This window comes from Cherax quadricarinatus, chromosome 83, assembly GCF_038502225.1.
Source record: "Cherax quadricarinatus isolate ZL_2023a chromosome 83, ASM3850222v1, whole genome shotgun sequence".
Classification (NCBI taxonomy): Eukaryota; Metazoa; Arthropoda; class Malacostraca; order Decapoda; family Parastacidae; genus Cherax; species Cherax quadricarinatus.
Window position 1 is genome coordinate 2,731,118 of NC_091374.1, and position 22,603 is coordinate 2,753,720.

Genomic DNA, 22,603 nt, shown 5'->3' on the forward strand with positions numbered 1-22,603 from the left:
TGCAAACATACCATACCATGGGAGGGATAACGAGTGCATAACACGTCGGTCTGGAGTTTTACCACACTGACCACGGGTTCAATCCCCACCCGGGGTATGGTTTAATTGGGTACTTTATTAATGAAATGTTTCGCCTACCGTGTAGGCGAAACATTTCATCAATACTACCACCATCAATGCTACCACTACTACCACCATCAATACTACCACTACTACTACCACCACCTGACTACTGTCACTATATATACTCGTTTCTTAGTTATCTCTGTATTAGGACTGAAGAAACCACATAGGTTTGTATTGTTACTTTTTCTCCTGTGACTTTGTTTATGAGTTTTTTCTGTGACATTTTTCCTAGCTCCATGGGTGTTATCGTGTGTTTACAACGTGTTCTCTGTTATACTTGTAGTGAAACATTCCTGCTGGTGTGTCAGGACAGTAATGTTATTACATGGGTGTCAGTATTTATGTTGTGCTTATGTTGCCATTTAAATCTCAAACGTAAGTCTTTATCTCAGTAGAACTGACGGGAGTTGATGTTGTCATCACTAAACATTCTTACCGAGAATATTGATAAACATTAGACCTGGTACGGACTGATGCTAGTAGGCCTGATGCCGTGCTCTTTCCTTAAGTGGACCTGACTAAGTTGGGTCAGTGGCATAAGCCGGTAGGCGACTTGGACCTGCCTCGCATGGGCCAGTAAGCCTGCTGCAGTGTCCCTTTTTATGTTCCACAAAGATACCTAAGTTTTGCACAAGCGTCTCATTCATCAACTTGCCGGTTTTCTGAATCATTTATCTTCATATAATAATAGTACACAGTATCGATAAGTTGATAAGTAATTTGCCTAACGTTTAGACTAACATTATTGAAAAAATGGTGCGTGGTTAATACAAGGTGTTGAGTGTATATCGTTAGTTAGGCTTCATTTAGATTATTCTGCGCAGTTCATCCCCTCAAGGAAGGTTCCTTGATGTTGGTGAGGGGCTCTTGATTTAGGGAATTGGATCTGTGCTCCAGTTCCCCGAATTAAGCCTGAATGCCTTCCACATCCCCCCCCCCCAGGCGCTGTATAATCCTCCAGGTTTAGCGCTTGCCCCTTGATTATAATAATAATAATAATAATAATAATAATAATAATAATAATAATAATGCGCAGTTCATGTCACCGTATTAAAGAATGGATATAAATTCCATGGGAAACGTACAGAGAAGGATGATAAAGTTCATCCCGTGTATCAAATCTTTCTTTCGAGGATAGACTGAGGCAGCCCTGAATCTGCACTCTCTAGAAAGGTTTAGAATTAGGGGGGATAACAGGAATAAATAAAGCAGATATAAATAACGTGCTAAAAATGTGTAACTAAGACAGGACTCGCAGCAGTGGGTTCAAGTTGGAAAAAAATATATTTAGGAAGGATATGGGAAAGCATAAGTAAAAGAATTGTGAGTGAGTGAAACAAACTCCCGAGTAATGTCATTGAAGTGAAAAATAGGTTAGACAGGTGTGTAAGTGAGTGTTAATTGGACCTGCCTAGCATAGGCCATTATGCCTACTGGAGTAGCTGCTCCTTTCATATGCTCTTATGATTCAATTAAAAAAATTCAGTCACTAATTGCACAAGAAACTTATGCCGCACGCTGCACTAATCTTTTCGCATGAATTGACATACAGGGATTGAGTTTATGCAAATACCAGTATTACCGTCTTTCAAAATTACCAAACCTGCTCAATGAATTATACCTCTCATGTTGAAGATTAAGACACATGTGTACCATTCATGTACAAGACACATGTGCAATAGTTGAACGATGTTCCAGACCATGGAGCTGAACTCTTCTCCAGGCTGAGGGACTGACCACCCTCAAATACTTTCTCTCCAAGGTTGATGGACTGATTACATCATCTTTACTTCACTATTTCTACTGCCTCTGCATTTGACTGAAGAAGCCTACTATGTAAGCAAAAGGTTTCATCAATACAAATAACCAACTGTTGCACATGTGTCTTAATATTCAACTTGTCAGTATTTTATACCATTGTCAACATTCTTCTCTGCCCATACACCATATTACAGTTCCTTAACTCATTGTCTTCTGTATATAATAATAATAGTCACCACATTGATGATACACACTTCTCACTACAACATTCAGAAATAATGACTCAGTACAACAGCATCACCAACACCCCATCTTCCATCTTACTTTCTTATTTTATTAATGAAACCCTACATAAACCTAAAATACAATGAAGTACCTTTATATAAAAATAAAGTGGAAAAAATCAGCATATACCTCAACATCTTGACAAGTTATCCACCAATAATCCTCACCTGTCGAAAAGTAAAAGTATCCAAAAAAATATAATAATATACCTTTATATAAAAAGAATAAAAAAATCAGGGTGCCCTGGTCAAGGACTGGCTCTGGGGTCAACATGGGGGCATTGACCCCAGAACACCCTCTAGGTAGGTAAACCTCAGCATCCTGATGAGTTATCCACTAACAGGTCTCACACGTCGAAGAGTAAAAAATAGCTAATGCCACCTCGAGTGTATTGCACATCCTTGACGCGACCATTATCCTTGCTTGGCAAGCCTCGTGGGTTCTTCACGAACTTTGTACATTTATCAATAAATATGTTAGTGTCCTGGACAAAGTGGAATTGTGATCTGATATAATCTCTTGGCTCACTGGAGGATGCTTGCAGCAAGTTGTATTTGATGCAGAGAGAGAGAAACTCTTCGAAGTCTTCTTGGAAAGATTTGAGCAGGTGTTTTAAGGCAAGAATATCCTCTTGAAAAGTCTCTGCGAAGTTATCAAAAGAGACTTCTTGGAAATTACCCACATCAGTTGAAGGAACTTCGTAATATTTGTCAGCGTCAGCTGAAGGAACTTCATAATATTCATCGGCGTCAACTGAAGGAACTTTGTAATATTCATCAGCGTCAGCTGAAGGAACTTCGTAATATTCATCAGCGTCAGCTGAAGGAACTTCGTAATATTTGTCAGCATCAGCTGAAGGAATTTCGTAATATTCGTCAGCGTCAGCTGAAGGAACTTCGTAATATTCGTCAGCTGAAGGAACTTCGGAATATTCGTCAGCTGAAGGAACTTCGTAATATTCGTCAGCATCAGCTGAAGGAACTTCGTAATATTCGTCAGCATCAGCTGAAGGAACTTCGTAATATTTGTCAGCGTCAGCTGAAGGAACGTCGTAATATTCGTCAGCATCAGCTGAAGAAACTTTGTAATATTCGTCAACGTCAGCTGAAGGAACTTCATAATATTCGTCACCGTCAGCAGATGGAACTTCGTAATATTTGTCAGCATCAGCTGAAGGCACTTCATTTTCCCCGTCTCCATTAGTAGAAGGAACTTGACAATCCCCATAACAGTAAATTAGCCTTCTGCAGGACTTGAGAGACTTATGAAGCCAAATAATGAGTGACACTATGTTAGGTAGGGTGAAGGCAACAACAAGGACTGCAGAGAGGACACCGGTTAGCAGGTAGCCTCGTACACTCCAGGGAGAGAAGCAAGATATTATTTCACTAGTCTCTGCCATTAATCTCTCATTCCATATATAATTCTGCACAAGAGTCAATATCGTATTAACAAGAGGAATGTTGGTCCATACTGCCTGTGTACTGTCTGTCTGGGCGTCCACAAAGCTTCTTATATTAATGTGCAAGCCCTGAGACAGTTCGTGCCTGTGTCGAGACTTGATAGCATTAATGAGTTCCCATTTTCGGTACCGTATATTCTCGTTTACAAAGAGCAAAACTGCATAGAAGAAAATTGCCAGAGGGATGGTGTAGCGAGCCATCTGTACTAGACCATTTACTAAAACCTGTATGGTATATAACTTTGTTGTGATGACCCAACAATGTAACATTGTCTAGCATTTTGACAGCCAAAAATAGTGATAATGGAATTGGCGGAGTGTTGATAGTAGTGTAGTATTTCGATTGTGTAGTGTTGTGATAGTGATGGTAATGTGGTGATTGTAGTGATAATGGTATAGTGTAGTGATGGGAGTGTAATTATGATAGTGTAGTCATGGTAGTGTAGTTATGATAGTGTAGTGTGGTGAGAGTGATGGTAATGTGGTGATTGTAGTGTGGTGATAGTGGTGTAGTGTAGTGATGGTAGTATAATTATGGTAGTGTAGTTGAGTAGACTTTAGGATGTATATGTTTATAGAGGGGCCACAGATATATCAGATCACTTTCTAGTTGTAGCTACAGTGAGAGTAGAAGGTAGATGGGATACAAGGAAAATAGAAGCAGCAAGTAAGAGAGAGGTGAATGTGTATAAACTAAAAGAGGAGGCAGTTAGGGTAAGATATAAACAACTGTTGGAGGATAGACAGGCTAGTGAGAGTATAGGCAATGGGGTCGAAGATGTATGGGGTAGGTTTAAGAATGCAGTGTTAGAGTGTTCAGTTTGTGGTTACAGGAAAGTGGGTGTGGGAGGGAAGAAGAGCAATTGGTGGAATGATGATGTACAGAGAAGTTGCAGAGGTTGGTGGATGAATTTGGTAGGGTATGTAAAAGAAGAAATTTAAAAGTGAATATAGGATAACAAAAAGATTAGATGACGAAAGACTGGATATCAGGTTGGAGGGAGTGAGTATAGAGGAGGTGAATGTATTCAGATATTTAGGAGTGGACGTGTCAGCAGATGGGTCTATGAAGGATGAGGTGAATCACAGAACTGATGAGGGGAAAAGGGTGAGTGGTGCACTTAGGAGTCTGGAGACAAAGAACTTTGCCCGTGGAAGCAAAAAGGGGAATGTATGAGAGTATAGTTGTACCAACACTCTTGTATGGGTGTGAAGCATGGGTGATGAATGTTGCAACAAGGAGAAGGCTGGGGGCAGTGGAGATGTCATGTCTGAGGACAGTGTGTGGTGTGAATATAATGCAGAGAATTCATAGTTCGAAAATTAGGAGAAGGTGCAGGATTACCAAAATTATTATCCAGAGGGCTGAGGAGGGGTTGTTGAGGTGGTTCGGACATGTAGAGAGAGTGCAACAAAACAGAATGACTTCGAGAGTGTATAAATCTGTAGTGGAGGGAAGGCAGGGTAGTGGTCGGCCTAGGAAGGGTTGGAGGGGGGTAAAAGAGATTTTGTGTGCAAGGGGCTTGGACTTTCAGCAAGCGTGCATGAGCGTATTTGATAGGAGTGAATGGAGACAAATGGTTTTTAATACTTGACGTGTTGTTGGAGTGTGAGCAAAATAACATTTATGAAGAGATTCAGGGAAACCAGCAGGCCAGACTTGAGTCCTTCAGATGGGAAATACAGTGTCTGCACTCTGAAGGAGGGGCGTTAATGTTGCAGTTTTATAACTGTAGTGTAAAGCACCCTTCTGACAAGACAGTGAAGGAGTGAATGATGAAAGTTTTTCTTTTTCGGGCCACCCTGCCTTGGTGGGAATTGGCCGATGTGTTAAAAAAAAATAAAATAATAGTTATGGTAGTGAAGTCATGGCAGTGTAGTTATGATAGTGTAGTCATGGTAGTGTAGTCATGGCAGTGTAGTGTAGTTGTAAATGTTATCATCTCCTGTGTGTCCTTGCATAGAATAACTTGTGTGAGTTTCATTAACATCATGATATAAATGGGAGAACAAACCCCATAAAAAAAACTGATGGGCTGGGTTAATGGGATAGTAGTACCTGTCTCAGTACCTGTGTTGAATCATGCATTGACCAAGACATCATCTGGTTATGATCCTTATTTTCTGAATTCAAGACTTCCTTACTAGTATGTACATTTCTTTTAATTTGACAGAACATATATTGTGTATTATTTCTGACTAATTCTAATTGGCTTGTGATCTTATTTTTTCAGGGTCAAGATGGGTCGATATACGGGGAAAAAGTGTCGGTTGTTGACTATGTTTGGCATGACAGCAACCTTCTTCTTGGTTGAGCTCATTGTTGGCTACATCACCAACTCCATGGCACTGGTGGCGGATAGTTTTCACATGCTCAGCGATGTCTTAGCTCTGGTTATAGCCTTTTTAAGTGTCAAGGTATGTAAGTCTGCATTTTATTTTTTGCATTTGTTGGTATTATGATACCTTGTATACCCTTGTGTTTTTAGCATTTAATTTTGATTGCAATAATAATATTAATACACCTACCATCCGACTTACGACCTGCTCGACTTACGACCACTCGACTTACGACCGTGTTCTTTATGCCAAATTTCTGGGAAATAAACAGCTATTTGTGTTGTACACAGTGTTTATCCTAAACCTTACAGTATAAAACACAGTACATGTACTAACAACATAAAAAGTAAAGTAAAACATGAAATACCAAAATAAAACAATAAAATAAAGTCATTACAAAAATGTTTTGTTGATATTCAGTAGTAAAGTTTGACTTACAACCATTTCGACTTACGACCGGTTTCTCGGAACCAAACTCGGTCATAAGTCGGATGGTAGGTGTATACGTATACATCGTGTGGTACATATGTTTTTGACAAGTGACTAATGAAGGATTGGGGTTACAACTCTCTTGAGAGCATTAGTAATTAGTTTGCATCATTTTATATATATATATATATATATATATATATATATATATATATATATATATATATATATATATATTTCTTTCTTTCTTTCTTTCTTTCAACACACCGGCTGTATCCCACCGAGGCGGGGTGGCTCAAAAGGAAAAACGAAAGTTTCTCCTTTTGCATTTAGTAATATATACAGGAGAAGAGGTTACTAGCCCCTTGCTCCCGGCATTTTAGTCGCCTCTTACAACACACATGGCTTACGGAGGAAGAATTCTGTTCCACTTCCCCATGGAGGTAAGAGGAAATAAACAAGAAGAACTAGAAAGAAAATAGAAGAAAACCCAAAGGGGTGTGTATATATATGCTTGTACATGTATGTGTAGTGTGACCTAAGTGTAAGTAGAAGTAGCAAGACATACCTGAAATCTTGCATGTGTATGAGACAGAAAAAAAAAGACACCAGCAATCCTACCATCGTGTAAAACAGTTACAGGCTTCAGTTTTACATTCACTTGGCAGGACGGTAGTACCTCCCTGGGCGGTTGCTCTCTACCAACCTACTACCTAGGATATATATATATATATATATATATATATATATATATATATATATATATATATATATATATATATATATATATTGTGTAGTAGGTTGGTAGACAGCAGCCGTCCAGGGAGGTACTACCGTCCTGCCAAGTGAGTGTAAAACGAAAGCCTGTAATTGTTTTAGATGATGGTAGGATTGCTGGTGTCTTTTGTCTGTCTCATAAATATGCAAGATTACAGGTAAGTCTTGCTACTTCTACTTACACTTAGGTCACACTACACATACATGTACAAGCATATATATACACACCCCTCTGGGTTTTCTTCTATTTTCTTTCTAATTCTTGTTCTTGTTTATTTCCTCTTATCTCCATGGGGAAGTGGAACAGAATTCTTCCTCCGTAAGCCATGCGTGTTGTAAGAGGCGACTAAAATGCCGGGAGCAAGGGGCTAGTAACCCCTTCTCCTGTATATATTACTAAATGTAAAAGGAGAAACTTTCATTTTTCCTTTTGGGCCACCCCGCCTCGGTGGGATACGGCCGGTGTGTTGAAAGAAAGATAAAGATAGATATATATATATATATATATATATATATATATATATATATATATATATGTATATATATATATAATGTATATATATGTATATATGTATGTATATATATATAATGTATATATGTATGTATATATATGTATATATATACGTATATATATATGTATATATATACGTATATATATATGTATATTTAAACGTATATATATATGTATATTTAAACGTATATATATATGTATATATATACGTATATATATATATATATATATATATATATATATATATATATATATATATATATATATATATATATATATATATATATATATATATTGTGTAGTAGGTTGGTAGACAGCAACCACCCAGGGAGGTACTACTGTCCTGCCAAGTGAATGTAAAACAAAAGCCTGTAATTGTTTTACATGATGGTAGGATTGCTGGTGTCTTTTGTCTGTCTCATAAATATGCAAGATTACAGGCATGTCACACTACACATACATGTACACGTTTATTTATACACACTCATCTGAGTTTTCTTTGATTTTATCCTAATAGTTCTTGGTCTTATTACTTTTCCTTTTATATCCACGGGGAAGTGGAATAAGAATCTTTCCTCCGTAAGCCATGCGTGTTGTAAAAGTCAACTAAAATGCCGGGAACAATGGGCTAGTAACCCCTTTTCCTGTAAAGATTACTAAAAAGAATAAGAAGTAGAAAATTGTCAAAGTGGGAAGTCTGAATGTGCATGGATGTTGTGCAAATGATAAGAAAGAGATGATTGTGGATGTTATGAATGAGAAGAAACTGGATGTCCTGGCTTTAAGTGAAAGAAAGCTGAAGGGGGTGGGAGAGTTTCAATGGAGAGGAATAAATGGGATTAGGTCAGGAGTTTCAAATAGAGTTAGAGCTAAAGAAGGAGTAGCAATAATGTTGAAGGATAAGCTATGGCAGGAAAAGAGGGACTACAAATGTATAAATTCAAGGATTATGTGGAGTAAAATAAAGATTGGATGTGAAAAGTGGGTTATAGTAAGCATGTATGCACCTGGAGAAGAGAGAAGTGTAGAGGAGAGAGAGAGATTCTGGGAAATGTTGAGTGAATGCGTGGGGAGTTTTGAAGCAAGTGTGAGAGTAATGGTGGTTGGGGATTTCAATGCTAGTGGGTAAAAATGTTATGGAGGGAGTAGTAGGTAAATTTGGGGAGCCAGGGGTAAATGTAAATGGGGAGCCTTTAATTGAGCTATGTGTAGAAAGAAATTTGGTAATAAGTAATACATATTTTATGAAAAAGAGGATAAATAAATATACAAGGTATGATGTAGCACGTAATGAAAGTAGTTTGTTAGATTATGTATTGGTGGATAAAAGGTTGATGGGTAGGCTCCAGGATGTACATGTTTATAGAGGGGCAACTGATATATCGGATCATTATTGCGTTGTAGCTACAGTTAGAGTAAGAGGTAGATGGGAAAAGAGGAAGGTGGCAACAACAAGTAAGAGGGAGGTGAAAGTGTATAAACTAAGGGAGGAGGAAGTTCGGGCGAGATATAAGCGACTATTGGCAGAAAGGTGGGCTAGTGCAAAGATGAGTAGTGGGGGGGTTGAAGAGGGTTGGAATAGTTTTAAAAATGCAGTATTAGAATGTGGGACAGAAGTTTGTGGTCATAGGAGGGTGGGGGCAGGAGGAAAGAGGAGTGATTGGTGGAATGAAGAAGTAAAGGGTGTGATAAAAGAGAAAAAGGTAGCTTATGAGAGGTTTTTACAAAGCAGAAGTGTTATAAGAAGAGCAGAGTATATGGAGAGTAAAAGAAAGGTGAAGAGAGTGGTGAGAGAGTGCAAAAGGAGAGCAGATGAAAGAGTGGGAGAGGCACTGTCAAGAAATTTTAATGAAAATAAGAAAAAATTTTGGAGTAAGTTAAACAAGTTAAGAAAGCCTAGGGAAAGTATGGATTTGTCAGTTAAAAACAGAGTAGGGGAGTTAGTAGATGGGGAGAGAGAGGTATTAGGTAGATGGCAAGAATATTTTGAGGAACTTTTAAATGTTGAGGAAGAAAGGGAGGTGGTAATTTCATGCACTGGCCAGGGAGGTATACCATCTTTTAGGAGTGAAGAAGAGCAGAATGTAAGTGTGGTGGAGGTACGTGAGGCATTACGTAGAATGAAAGGGGGTAAAGCAGCTGGAACTGATGGGATCATGACAGAAATGTTAAAAGCAGGGGGGGATATAGTGTTGGAGTGGTTGGTACTTTTGTTTAATAAATGTATGAAAGAGGGGAAGGTACCTAGGGATTGGCAGAGAGCATGTATAGTCCCTTTATATAAAGGGAAAGGGGACAAAAGAGATAGTAAAAATTATAGAGGAATAAGTTTACTGAGTATACCAGGAAAAGTATACGGTAGGGTTATAATTGAAAGAATTAGAGGTAAGACGGAATGTAGAATTGCGGATGAGCAAGGAGGCTTCAGAGTGGGTAGGGGATGTGTAGATCAAGTGTTTACATTGAAGCATATATGTGAACAGTATTTAGATAAAGGTAGGGAAGTTTTTATTGCATTTATGGATTTAGAAAAGGCATATGATAGAGTGGATAGAGGAGCAATGTGGCAGATGTTGCAAGTACAGTGGACCCCCGGTTAACGATATTTTTTCACTCCGGAAGTATGTTCAGGTGCCAGTACTGACCGAATTTGTTCCCATAAGGAATATTGTGAAGTAGATTAGTCCATTTCAGACCCCCAAACATACACGTACAAACGCACTTACATAAATACACTTACATAATTGGTCGCATTCGGAGTTAATCGTTATGCGGGGGTCCACTGTATATGGAATAGGTGGTAAGTTACTAAATGCTGTAAAGAGCTTTTATGAGGATAGTGAGGCTCAGGTTAAGGTATGTAGAAGAGAGGGAGAATACTTCCCGGTAAAAGTAGGTCTTAGACAGGGATGTGTAATGTCACCATGGCTGTTTAATATATTTATAGATGGGGTTGTAAAAGAAGTAAATGCTAGGGTGTTCGGGAGAGGGGTGGGATTAAATTATGGGGAATCAAATTCAAAATGGGAATTGACACAGTTACTTTTTGCTGATGATACTGTGCTTATGGGAGATTCTAAAGAAAAATTGCAAAGGTTAGTGGATGAGTTTGAGAATGTGTGTAAAGGTAGAAAGTTGAAAGTGAACATAGAAAAGAGTAAGGTGATGAGGGTATCAAATGATTTAGATTTAGGTAGTAGGTTTAGATTTAGGTAGTAGGTTGGTAGACAGCAACCACCCAGGGAAGTACAGTGGACCCCCGCTTAACGATCACCTCCAAATGCGACCAATTATGTAAGTGTATTTATGTAAGTGCGTTTGTACGTGTATGTTTGGGGGTCTGAAATGGACTAATCTACTTCACAATATTCCTTATGGGAAAAAATTCGGTCAGTACTGGCACCTGAACATACTACTGGAATGAAAAAAGTTCGTTAACCGGGGGTCCACTGTACTACCGTCCTGCCAGATGACTGTGAAATAGAAACCTGTTTCACAGGTAGGATTGCTGGTGTCTTTTTCTGTCTCATAAACACGCTAGATAACAGGGATATCTTGCTACTCCAACTTACACTTTGGTCACACTTCACAGACATGCACATGCATATATATATACATACATCTAGGTTTTTCTTCTTTTTCTACATAGCTCTTGTTCTTCTTTATTTCTTCTATTGTCCATGGGGAAGTGGAAAAGAATCTTTCCTCCGTAAGCCATGCATGTCGTATGAGGCGACTAAAATGCCGGGAGCAATGGGCTTGTAACCCCTTCTCCTGTAGACATTTACTAAAAAAGAGAAGAAGAAAAACTTCATAAAACTGGGATGCTTGAATGTGCGTGGATGTAGTGCAGATGACAAGAAACAGATGATTGCTGATGTTATGAATGAAAAGAAGTTGGATGTCCTGGCCCTAAGCGAAACAAAGCTGAAGGGGGTAGGGGAGTTTCGGTGGGGGGAAATAAATGGGATTAAATCTGGAGTATCTGAGAGAGTTAGAGCAAAGGAAGGGGTAGCAGTAAAGTTGAATGATCAGTTATGGAAGGAGAAAAGAGAATATGAATGTGTAAATGCAAGAATTATGTGGATTAAAGTAAAGGTTGGATGCGAGAAGTGGGTCATAATAAGCGTGTATGCACCTGGAGAAGAGAGGAATGCAGAGGAGAGAGAGAGATTTTGGGAGATGTTAAGTGAATGTATAGGAGCCTTTGAACCAAGTGAGAGAGTAATTGTGGTAGGGGACCTGAATGCTAAAGTAGGAGAAACTTTTAGAGAGGGTGTGGTAGGTAAGTTTGGGGGTGCCAGGTGTAAATGATAATGGGATCCCTTTGATTGAACTTTGTATAGAAAGGGGTTTAGTTATAGGTAATACATATTTTAAGAAAAAGAGGATAAATAAGTATACAAGATATGATGTAGGGCGAAATGACAGTAGTTTGTTGGATTATGTATTGGTAGATAAAAGACTGTTGAGTAGACTTCAGGATGTACATGTTTATAGAGGGGCCACAGATATATCAGATCACTTTCTAGTTGTAGCTACACTGAGAGTAAAAGGTAGATGGGATACAAGGAGAATAGAAGCATCAGGGAAGAGAGAGGTGAAGGTTTATAAACTAAAAGAGGAGGCAGTTAGGGAAAGATATAAACAGCTATTGGAGGATAGATGGGCTAATGAGAGCATAGGCAATGGGGTCGAAGAGGTATGGGGTAGGTTTAAAAATGTAGTGTTAAAGTGTTCAGCAGAAGTTTGTGGTTACAGGAAAGTGGGTGCAGGAGGGAAGAGGAGCAATTGGTGGAATGATGATGTAAAGAGAGTAGTAAGGGAGAAAAAGTTAGCATATGAGAAGTTTTTACAAAGTAGAAGTGATGCAAGGAGGGAAGAGTATATGGAGAAAAAGAGAGAGGTTAAGAGAGTGGTGAAGCAATGTAAAAAGAGAGCAAATGAGAGAGTGGGTGAGATGTTATCAACAAATTTTGTTGAAAATAAGAAAAAGTTTTGGAGTGAGATTAACAAGTTAAGGAAGCCTAGAGAACAAATGGATTTGTCAGTTAAAAATAGGAGAGGAGAGTTATTAAATGGAGAGTTAGAGGTATTGGGAAGATGGAGGGAATATTTTGAGGAATTGTTAAATGTTGATGAAGATAGGGAAGCTGTGATTTCGTGTATAGGGCAAGGAGGAATAACATCTTATAGGAGTGAGGAAGAGCCAGTTGTGGGTGTGGGGGAAGTTCGTGAGGCAGTAGGTAAAATGAAAGGGGGTAAGGCAGCTGGGATTGATGGGATAAAGATAGAAATGTTAAAAGCAGGTGGGAATATAGTTTTGGAGTGGTTGGTGCAATTATTTAATAAATGTATGGAAGAGGGTAAGGTACCTAGGGATTGGCAGAGAGCATGCATAGTTCCTTTGTATAAAGGCAAAGGGGACAAAAGAGAGTGCAAAAATTATAGGGGGATAAGTCTGTTGAGTATACCTGGTAAAGTGTATGGTAGAGTTATTATTGAAAGAATTAAAAGTAAGACTGAGAATAGGATAGCAGATGAACAAGGAGTCTTTAGGAAAGGTAGGGGGTGTGTGGACCAGGTGTTTACAGTGAAACATATAAGTGAACAGTATTTAGATAAGGCTAAAGAGGTCTTTGTGGCATTTATGGATTTGGAAAAGGCATATGACAGGGTGGATAGGGGGGCAATGTGGCAGATTTTGCAGGTGTATGGTGTAGGAGGTAGGTTACTGAAAGCAGTGAAGAGTTTTTACGAGGATAGTGAGGCTCAAGTTAGAGTACATAGGAAAGAGGGAAATTATTCCCCAGTAAAAGTAGGCCTTAGACAGGGATGTGTGATGTCACCGTGGTTGTTTAATATATTTATTGATCGGGTTGTAAGAGAAGTAAATGCGAGAGTCTTGACAAGAGGCGTGGAGTTAAAAGATAAGGAATCACACATAAAGTGGGAGTTGTCACAGTTTCTCTTTGCTGATGACACTGTGCTCTTGGGAGATTCTGAAGAGAAGTTGCAGAGATTGGCGGATGAATTTGGTAGGGTGTGCAAAAGAAGAAAATTAAAAGTGAATACAGGAAAGAGTAAGGTTATGAGGATAACAAAAATATTAGGTGATGAAAGATTGGATATCAGATTGGAGGGAGAGAGTATGGAGGAGGTGAATGTATTCAGATATTTGGGAGTGGACGTGTCAGCGGATGGGTCTATGAAGGATGAGGTGAATCATAGAATTGATGAGGGGAAAAGGGTGAGTGGTACACTTAGGAGTCTGTGGAGACAAAGAACTTTGTCCTTGGAGGCAAAGAGGGGAATGTATGAGAGTATAGTTTTACCAACACTCTTATATGGGTGTGAAGCATGGGTGATGAATGTTGCAGCGAGGAGAAGGCTGGATGTCATGTCTGAGGGCAATGTGTGGTGTGAATATAATGCAGAGAATTCGTAGTTTGGAAGTTAGGAGGAGGTGCGGGATTACCAAAACTGTTGTCCAGAGGGCTGAGGAAGGGTTGTTGAGGTGGTTCGGACATGTAGAGAGAATGGAGCGAAACAGAATGACTTCAAGAGTGTATCAGTCTGTAGTGGAAGGAAGGCGGGGTAGTGGTCGGCCTAGGAAAGGTTGGAGGGAGGGGGTAAAGGAGGTTTTGTGTGCGAAGGGCTTGGACTTCCAGCAGGCGTGCGTGAGCGTGTTTGATAGGAGTGAATGGAGACGAATGGTTTTTAATACTTGACGTGCTGTTGGAGTGTGAGCAAAGTAACATTTATGAAGGGGTTCAGGGAAACCGGCAGGCCGGACTTGAGTCCTGGAGATGGGAAGTACAGTGCCTACACTCTGAAGGAGGGGTGTTAATGTTGCAGTTTAAAAACTGTTGTGTAAAGCACCCTTCTGGCAAGACAGTGATGGAGTGAATGATGGTGAAAGTTTTTCTTTTTCGGGCCACCCTGCCTTGGTGGGAATCGGCCAGTGTGATAATAAATGAAAAAAAAAAGAAAAATTGGATATCAAATTGGGGAGGAGGAGTATGGAAAAAGTGAATGTTTTCAGATACTTGGGAGTTGAAGTGTCAGCGGATGGATTTATGAAGGATGAGGTTAATCATAGAATTGATGAGGGAAAAAAGGTGAGTGGTGCGTTGAGGTATATGTGGTGTCAAAAATACGTTATCTATGGAGGCAAAGAAGGGAATGTATGAAAGTATAGTAGTACCAACACTCTTATATGGATGTGAAGCTTGGGTGGTAAATGCAGCATCGAGGAGACGGTTGGAGGCAGTGGAGATGTCCTGTTTAAGGGCAATGTGTGGTGTAAATATTATGCAGAAAATTCGGAGTGTGGAAATTAGGAGAAGGTGTGGAGTTAATAAAAGCATTAGTCAGAGGGCAGAAGAGGGGTTGTTGAGGTGGTTTGGTCATTTAGAATGGATCTAAGTAGAATGACATGGAAAGCATATAAATCTATAGGGGAAGGAAAGAGGGGTAGGGGTCGTCCTCGAAAGGGTTGGAAAGAGGGGGTAAAGGAGGTTTTTTGGGCGAGGGGCTTGGACTTCCAGCAAGTGTGTATGAGCGTGTTAGATAGGAGTGAATGGAGACGAATGATACTTGGGACCTGACGATATGTTGGAGTGTGAGCAGGGTAATATTTAGTGAAGGGATTCAGGGAAACCGGTTATTTTCATATAGTCGGACTTGAGTCCTGGAAATGGGAAGTACAATGCCTGCACTTTAAAGGAGGGGTTTGGGATATTGGCAGTTTGGAGGGATATGTTGTGTATCTTTATACGTATATGCTTCTAAGCTGTTGTATTCTGAGCACCTCTGCAAAAGCAGTGATAATGTGTGAGTGTGGTGAAAGTGTTGAATGATGATGAAAGTATTTTCTTTTTCGGGATTTTCTTTCTTTTTTTGGGTCACCCTGCCTCGGTGGGAGACGACCGACTTGTTGAAAAAAAAAAAAATATGTATGTATAATTTTAATCAACTTATGATGCATATATTTACTAAATGTTACCTTTACCTCTGTTATCTTTGACGAGTTGAGAGAGTTGTTCTACTCTTGGAGCCCGGTCATGGGCCAGGCTCATCTGGTGTTTGCCTGGTCAACCAGGTTCTCTTTTCCTTATTCCATGGCTTTATCAGGAATGCATTCTATTGTTCAAGTTTTCATTTTTGCCTGCTTTGTTTGTCATATAAGGTACTGTATTGCTAGTACAGTGGAACCTCAAATTTCTAATGTATTGCTTATTGAACTCTTCGAAAATCGACCGCTTTTTTCAAATAAACTTCGTCCCTATTATTGAACTAGCCCCTATTTTCGAACCGCCGGGTACCGGACCTGTCCGCCAGCCCGCGTCCCCGCGCAGGCACCTTGAGCCAGTCTGGCTTTGTTGATGCTTAAGTGAGCACTAACCTGCACTCTCATTCAAACATTTTATGATTAATTTATTGTGTTTAGTGCTTGTGGGACTGTGAAATAAGCTACCATTGGCCCAAAGAAACTTGCTAGTGGTACCCCTGTGTTAAAGAAAGTGAGAAACACCATAGATATGAAGCAGGAAATAATACAGAAGTACAAGAGTGATGTGAAACTTGTTGAGCTTGCCAGGATGTATGGGAAAAATAAGTCGACCATCGCTTCTATCCTGGCAGAGAAAGAACAAATCAAGGAAGCTGATGTTGCGAAAAGTGTTAATATGCTAACCAAGAAAAGACCACAGACAATCGATCAGGTTGAGAAGTTGTTGTTGGTGTGGATCAAGGATAAAGATAGGGCAGGTGATAGTGTTTCAGAGACGATTATTTGTGAAAAGGCAAGGAAGTTGCATGCTGATCTGGTACAGAAAACTCCTGGAACCAGTGCTGATAGTGAATTTAAGGCCAGCAGAGGCTGGTTTGACATTTAAGAAGCGTAATGGCATACACAATGTTGTAAGGCATGGTGAGGCAGCCAGTTCAAACAAACGGGCGGCTGAGAAGTTTGTAAAGGAGTTTAGGGTTTACGTAGACACTGAAAAATTCAAACCCCAACAAGTGTTCAATTGTGACGAAACAGGCCTGTTTTAGAAGAAAATGCCAATGAGGACCTACATTACTTAGGAGGAAAAGGCACTCCCAGGACACAAGCCAATGAAAGACAGGCTAACTCTTTTGTTCTGTGCTAATGCTAGTGGTAATTTTAAAGTGAAGCCTTTACTTGTTTATCATTCAGAAAATTCCAGAGTGTTTAAGAAAAACAGTGTTATAAAGAACAAGTTATGTGTCTTGTGGAAAGCAAATAATAAGGCATGAGTCACAAGGCAAATTTTCCCATTTTAGGTAAATCTTAAAGAGGCACCAGAAACAGAGGATTGTGGACAGTTATTTTGTTAGACAGGGGTCCAGTGACTCTCAAGCTGGTCCTAGTGGCATTAAAAGACAGAAGGGAAGTAACCCCAGAGAGGTCTTTGATACATAAAGTCCTTATGGAGGGGGATTCCCCTTCCAAACACTAACCCCAATTCCCTCAATAACTATTGTGTACCCAACTCCCTCTCTCTTCCTCCCTATTTTCCAGATGTCATTACGAATCTTCAATAAAGGTAAGTAAAAACATTATTTTATATGTTTATTTAAATTTATTAATACATAATTGTACACTATATTTGTTGTGTGTATGTAAAACTTTAAGTAGCCTCTATAATATGCATTTTTTGTGAATATTTTTGGGTTTCTGGAACAGATTAATTGTATTTTCTTATGGGAAATATTGCTTCACTTTTCAAACTTTTCGAATTTAGAACTAGCCCTTGGAACAGATTAAGTTCAAAATTTGAGGTTCCACTGTAGTAAGAGGGAAGACAGCATCTGAACTTTGGTAGTAATCACTTAAAATACTATTTGGTTAGTTCAGTTATATTCTACACGATGGTGTTTTAATGCGCATTTTCCATAAATTCAGATGTTGAGTTTGTTCTTACTATTTGTGATGCTTCAGCTCTACAATAGCTCTCCTGTACTAATTGGGATGAGTAAACAAACCGCACATAGGAGAGAGAAGCTTATGGTGATGTTTCGGTCCAACTTGGACCATTTACAAGTCACTTGTATATGGTCCAAGTAAGACCGAACGTTGTCACAAGCTCCTCTCTCCTGTGTGTGGCTTATTTGTGTATTGTTCTAGTTACAATATTGTGCCTTTTTGTTCTCACTTGGGATGAGTACAGTCAACAGATGTTTCTAACTGCATATGTATGTATATTATAGTTCTCAATTATGATTCTCTTAAAATTTAGAAGTGTGCAGTACATTAGGACCCCTGTATCTGGGGGGATGTGTTCCAAGAACCTGCTGTGGATACTGAAACTGTGGTCAGGAGCAAACCCTATACAGTACTATATAAGTCCTATACATCCATATTATAAAGTTTAATTGATAAATTATGCACAATAAGTGGAGAATTATCACTTTTTCATGATGGGAAGCTTCACAGCTTCTCTTAGGCTTTAAAGGACTGCTGGCTTTGCTACTTTTGTGATTTGGGGCCATTATTAAATATAATAAAGTTTTCCTATACTGTTCCATCTTATTATATTCTTGGGAAAGCATTAAATCAGTAGGGGTCACACAGAACTTTGGGAAGATATATCCACATCCTTGGGTTAAGAGCATTCTGGCACTTCCCTTGAGGGTGTTCTCTTTTATAATTAATAAACCACAGAATGGGTGGGGGTTAGAACTCATGGTAAGTGAAAGGTAAAACTCCGGGCCAGTGCATAAACCATTGGGCCAGCTGGCTACAGTATCACTTGTAACCAGTTTCGTGTTTTATAATTAATATTTTTTCCTGCAGATGTCACCTAAGAAGTGGAGCAAGAACACATTTGGGTGGGCACGAGCAGAAGTATTGGGTGCCCTGGTTAACAGCGTCTTTCTTCTAGCTCTTTGCTTCTCTATATTTGTCGAATCATTAAAAAGGTGAGAAGATTATCTACTGTTACAAATACTGTAGTTTTGTATGCGTGTAATAAGAGGTTATGTGGATTACTTTTATCCTTACATCTCTAAATTTAACACAAGGATAAAAAAAAAGCACTGCAGTAGGACTACTGGCCCATGCTAGGCAGGTCCTTCTTGAAAAATGGTATGGTAATACTGACAAGATGTGGAAAAAGACAATTATGCACAGGTCAGGACATTTATCAGAAGAAGCATCTCACTACTAGGACTGAAGAAGCTACTAGTAGTGAAACATCTCACTACTAGGACTGAAGAGGCTACTAGTGGTGAAACATCTCACTACTAAGACTGAAGAAGCTACTAGTAGTGAAACATCTCACTACTAGGACTGAAGAGGCTACTAGTGGTGAAACATCTCACTACTAAGACTGAAGAAGCTACAAGTGGTGAAACATCTCACTACTAGGACTTAAGAAGCTACTAGTGGTGAAACATCTCACTACTAGGACTGAAGAAGCTACAAGTAGTGAAACATCTCACTACTAGGACTTAAGAAGCTACAAGTGGTGAAACGTCTCACTACTAGGACTGAAGAAGCTACTAGTGGTGAAACATCTCACTACTAGGACTGAAGAAGCTACTAGTGGTGAAACATCTCACTACTAGGACTGAAGAAGCTACAAGTGGTGAAACATCTCACTACTAGGACTGAAGAAGCTGCTAGTGGTGAAACATCTCACTACTAGGACTGAAGAGGCTACTAGTGGTGAAACATCTCACTACTAGGACTGAAGAAGCTACTAGTAGTGAAACATCTCACTACTAGGACTGAAGAAGCTACTAGTGGTGAAACATCTCACTACTAAGACTGAAGAAGCTACAAGTGGTGAAACATCTCACTACTAGGACTTAAGAAGCTACTAGTGGTGAAACATCTCACTACTAGGACTGAAGAAGCTACAAGTGGTGAAACATCTCACTACTAGGACTTAAGAAGCTACAAGTGGTGAAACATCTCACTACTAGGACTGAAGAGGCTACTAGTGGTGAAACATCTCACTACTAAGACTGAAGAAGCTACAAGTGGTGAAACATCTCACTACTAGGACTGAAGAAGCTACAAGTGGTGAAACATCTCACTACTAGGACTGAAGAAGCTGCTAGTGGTGAAACATCTCACTACTAGGACTTAAGCTACTAGTGGTGAAACATCTCACTGCTAGGACTGAAGAAGCTACAAGTGGTGAAACATCTCACTACTAGGACTGAAGAAGCTACAAGTGGTGAAACATCTCACTACTAGGACTGAAGAAGCTACTAGTGGTGAAACATCTCACTACTAGGACTGAAGAAGCTACTAGTGGTGAAACATCTCACTACTAGGACTGAAGAAGCTACTAGTGGTGAAACATCTCACTACTAGGACTGAAGAAGCTACAAGTGGTGAAACCTCTCACTACTAGGACTGAAGAAGCTACTAGTAGTGAAACATCTCACTACTAGGACTTAAGAAGCTACAAGTGGTGAAACATCTCACTACTAGGACTGAAGAAGCTACTAGTGGTGAAACATCTCACTACTAGGACTGAAGAAGCTGCTAGTGGTGAAACATCTCACTACTAGGACTTAAGAAGCTACTAGTGGTGAAACATCTCACTACTAGGACTGAAGAAGCTGCTAGTGGTGAAACATCTCACTACTAGGACTGAAGAAGCTACAAGTGGTGAAACATCTCACTACTAGGACTGAATGAATATATTATGGTGAATGTGTTTCTTTTTTTTTTTTTTTTTTTTTTTGGGTGGGATTATGGTCAGTGTGAAAAACAAATGCTGAGTAATACATACTTTCTTCAGTATCTTCTCCCTGTTCATCATTGCTTTTCTGCTGATTTTGTTATTATCATTAATGTTTCCAGCAGGTATTTTTCCATCACCAGTAAGGAAGAATCCTTCCTCTGTAAGCCAAGCTTGTTGTAAGATGCAACTAAAGTGATGGGATCAAGGGGCTAGTAACCCCTTCTCCTGTATAAATTACTAAATGTAAAAAAAAAAAAAAAAAGTAAACTTTCATTTCTTCTTTTTCAGGTCACCTTCCTTGGTGGGAGACCACCAGCGTCTTAACAAAACAAATACATGTAGTACTCTGATCAAGACAATTACTGAGAAAATGTTTTCTTAGTACAGTAAATATCTTGGTCACTGCATTTGAGCCTTTTACTTAACCCGTAAACGGTCCAAACGTATATATACGCTTTTTCAACATTTGATAGTATGTAAACAAAGTAGTTCTTTTTTTTTTACATTTGAAAATGTGTAAAAAGCTTTGATCTACTTTTTTTTGTTATATTTGAAAATATGTAAAAAAATGTAGGTCTACTTTTGGAGCACTACGCATGTGAATGTACATCTGCTTGGACCGTTTACGGGTTAAATAGAAATGTTTGCTAGGAATAGGTTTGTTGCATACACTTAAACTTTTTTGCATATGGAGAACCTACATAAAGTAATGGAAGCCTGCAGCATGTCACTTTAGTGCTCAGATTAAGCTAATTAGAAAATCTTGTCTGTATTTTTCAGATTATATGAAACAGAAGAGCTACATAATCCACAAATGATCCTGATTGTGGGAGTAATTGGCTTGATAATTAACTTGATTGGCCTCGGACTTTTTCACGGTATGTACCGTATATTGTGGTGTTACGGCTACAGTGTTAAGTGTTGTGATTGCCAAAGTCAGTATAGTCAGGGTAGAGAAGAATTTTAAGTTACTTGGTAATAAGTGAGGTGTATGCGAGTAGTGTCCTGTTACACAAATAACAAAAAAAGGCACAATACCATGACTGGAACGATACACAAAAGTCATCATGTATAGCCAGAGGAGACCTTTTATTAGTATGATCTTTTTCTTATACAAGTCTTTATTGCCTGATAAAACCTCTTGTAGGTATAATTATGTAATAGTAAATAATCTCCTTTTGTTATACATGTACGTGTTTTTCTTAACCACCTGTCGGCTCTCATCCATAATCCAGCTTTATTATTACTGTACTTGTTAGCAGTATTGTTGTTCCAATAAACAGTTATTTGATAATGCAGTATACTTGATTACTTAGCAATGGTGCTATTTGTCTAACTTTATTATATTGTTGTTCACAGAACATGGGCATGGTCACAGTCATGGTGGCAATGGTCACACTCATGAAAACAAGTTATCTACCATTAATGCTCTGGTAGCCACAGATGACAACGAAAATGATGAGAGATTCACACCTCCACCTCCCAACTCACTTCCTAGTTCAGATAAGCAAGTGGATGAGAGCAACAAAAATGCCTCACAAATGAACATGAGAGGAGTGTTTCTACATGTCCTCTCAGATGCTATGGGTACGCTGTTGAGATTTAACAATTGACCCCAATTGCTGTAGACTCGTATTTTCATTGCACCACTAATTTTTATTCTTGTTTCTCATTACCTATTTCTTTTGGGTCCACATTGTAAATCTGTGTTCAGATGCCTTAATTAAATTATGCTTATTAAGGTGGCTTTTAATTACAGTATTTCTGATGTAATTATTTATAATAATTTTCCCACTAATGAGATCAGGTGATAATTTGATGGTATAGACGTACATTGAATTCTCTGATATCTTGAAGAAATATGGAGTAGTACAGGGACCAGTTATTAGAGCAAAAACTGGTCTTCACATACCCAGTATTATGGTTTATGAATCTTTGATGGATGAGGTCCTAGTGGTGGATGTTAAAATCAGAAATGATGCAGATATCACCAGTACCACTCTCCAGTTTTGTCAAAAGGGGGACTGCTACACTACCAGACAAATAAGGAAATGGGCTGTAAGCTTCATGACTTACTCGAGTGTGATGACCAGTCACCAACCCTCTCTTACATTGTCTTCACCCAGTTGTATGACATTGCAGCCTTTTTTTCTTGTTGATGTAATTTTTGTCTCCATTGTC

The 22,603-nt window shown here is 39.0% G+C and overlaps 1 protein-coding gene across 19 annotated transcripts in view; it reads left to right on the forward strand.

Moving 5' to 3' along the window:
• ZnT63C (zinc transporter 63C) overlaps positions 1–22,603 on the forward strand; it is a 207,291-nt gene that overhangs the window by 137,340 nt on the left and 47,348 nt on the right. For all 19 annotated transcript variants that reach the window (XM_070102681.1, XM_070102684.1, XM_070102694.1 and 16 more), the window contains 4 exons: positions 5,869–6,052; positions 18,517–18,641; positions 21,203–21,300; positions 21,782–22,009. In XM_070102681.1, the coding sequence (XP_069958782.1) occupies positions 5,869–6,052; positions 18,517–18,641; positions 21,203–21,300; positions 21,782–22,009 (635 nt within the window). The remainder of the gene's footprint in view (positions 1–5,868; positions 6,053–18,516; positions 18,642–21,202; positions 21,301–21,781; positions 22,010–22,603) is intronic.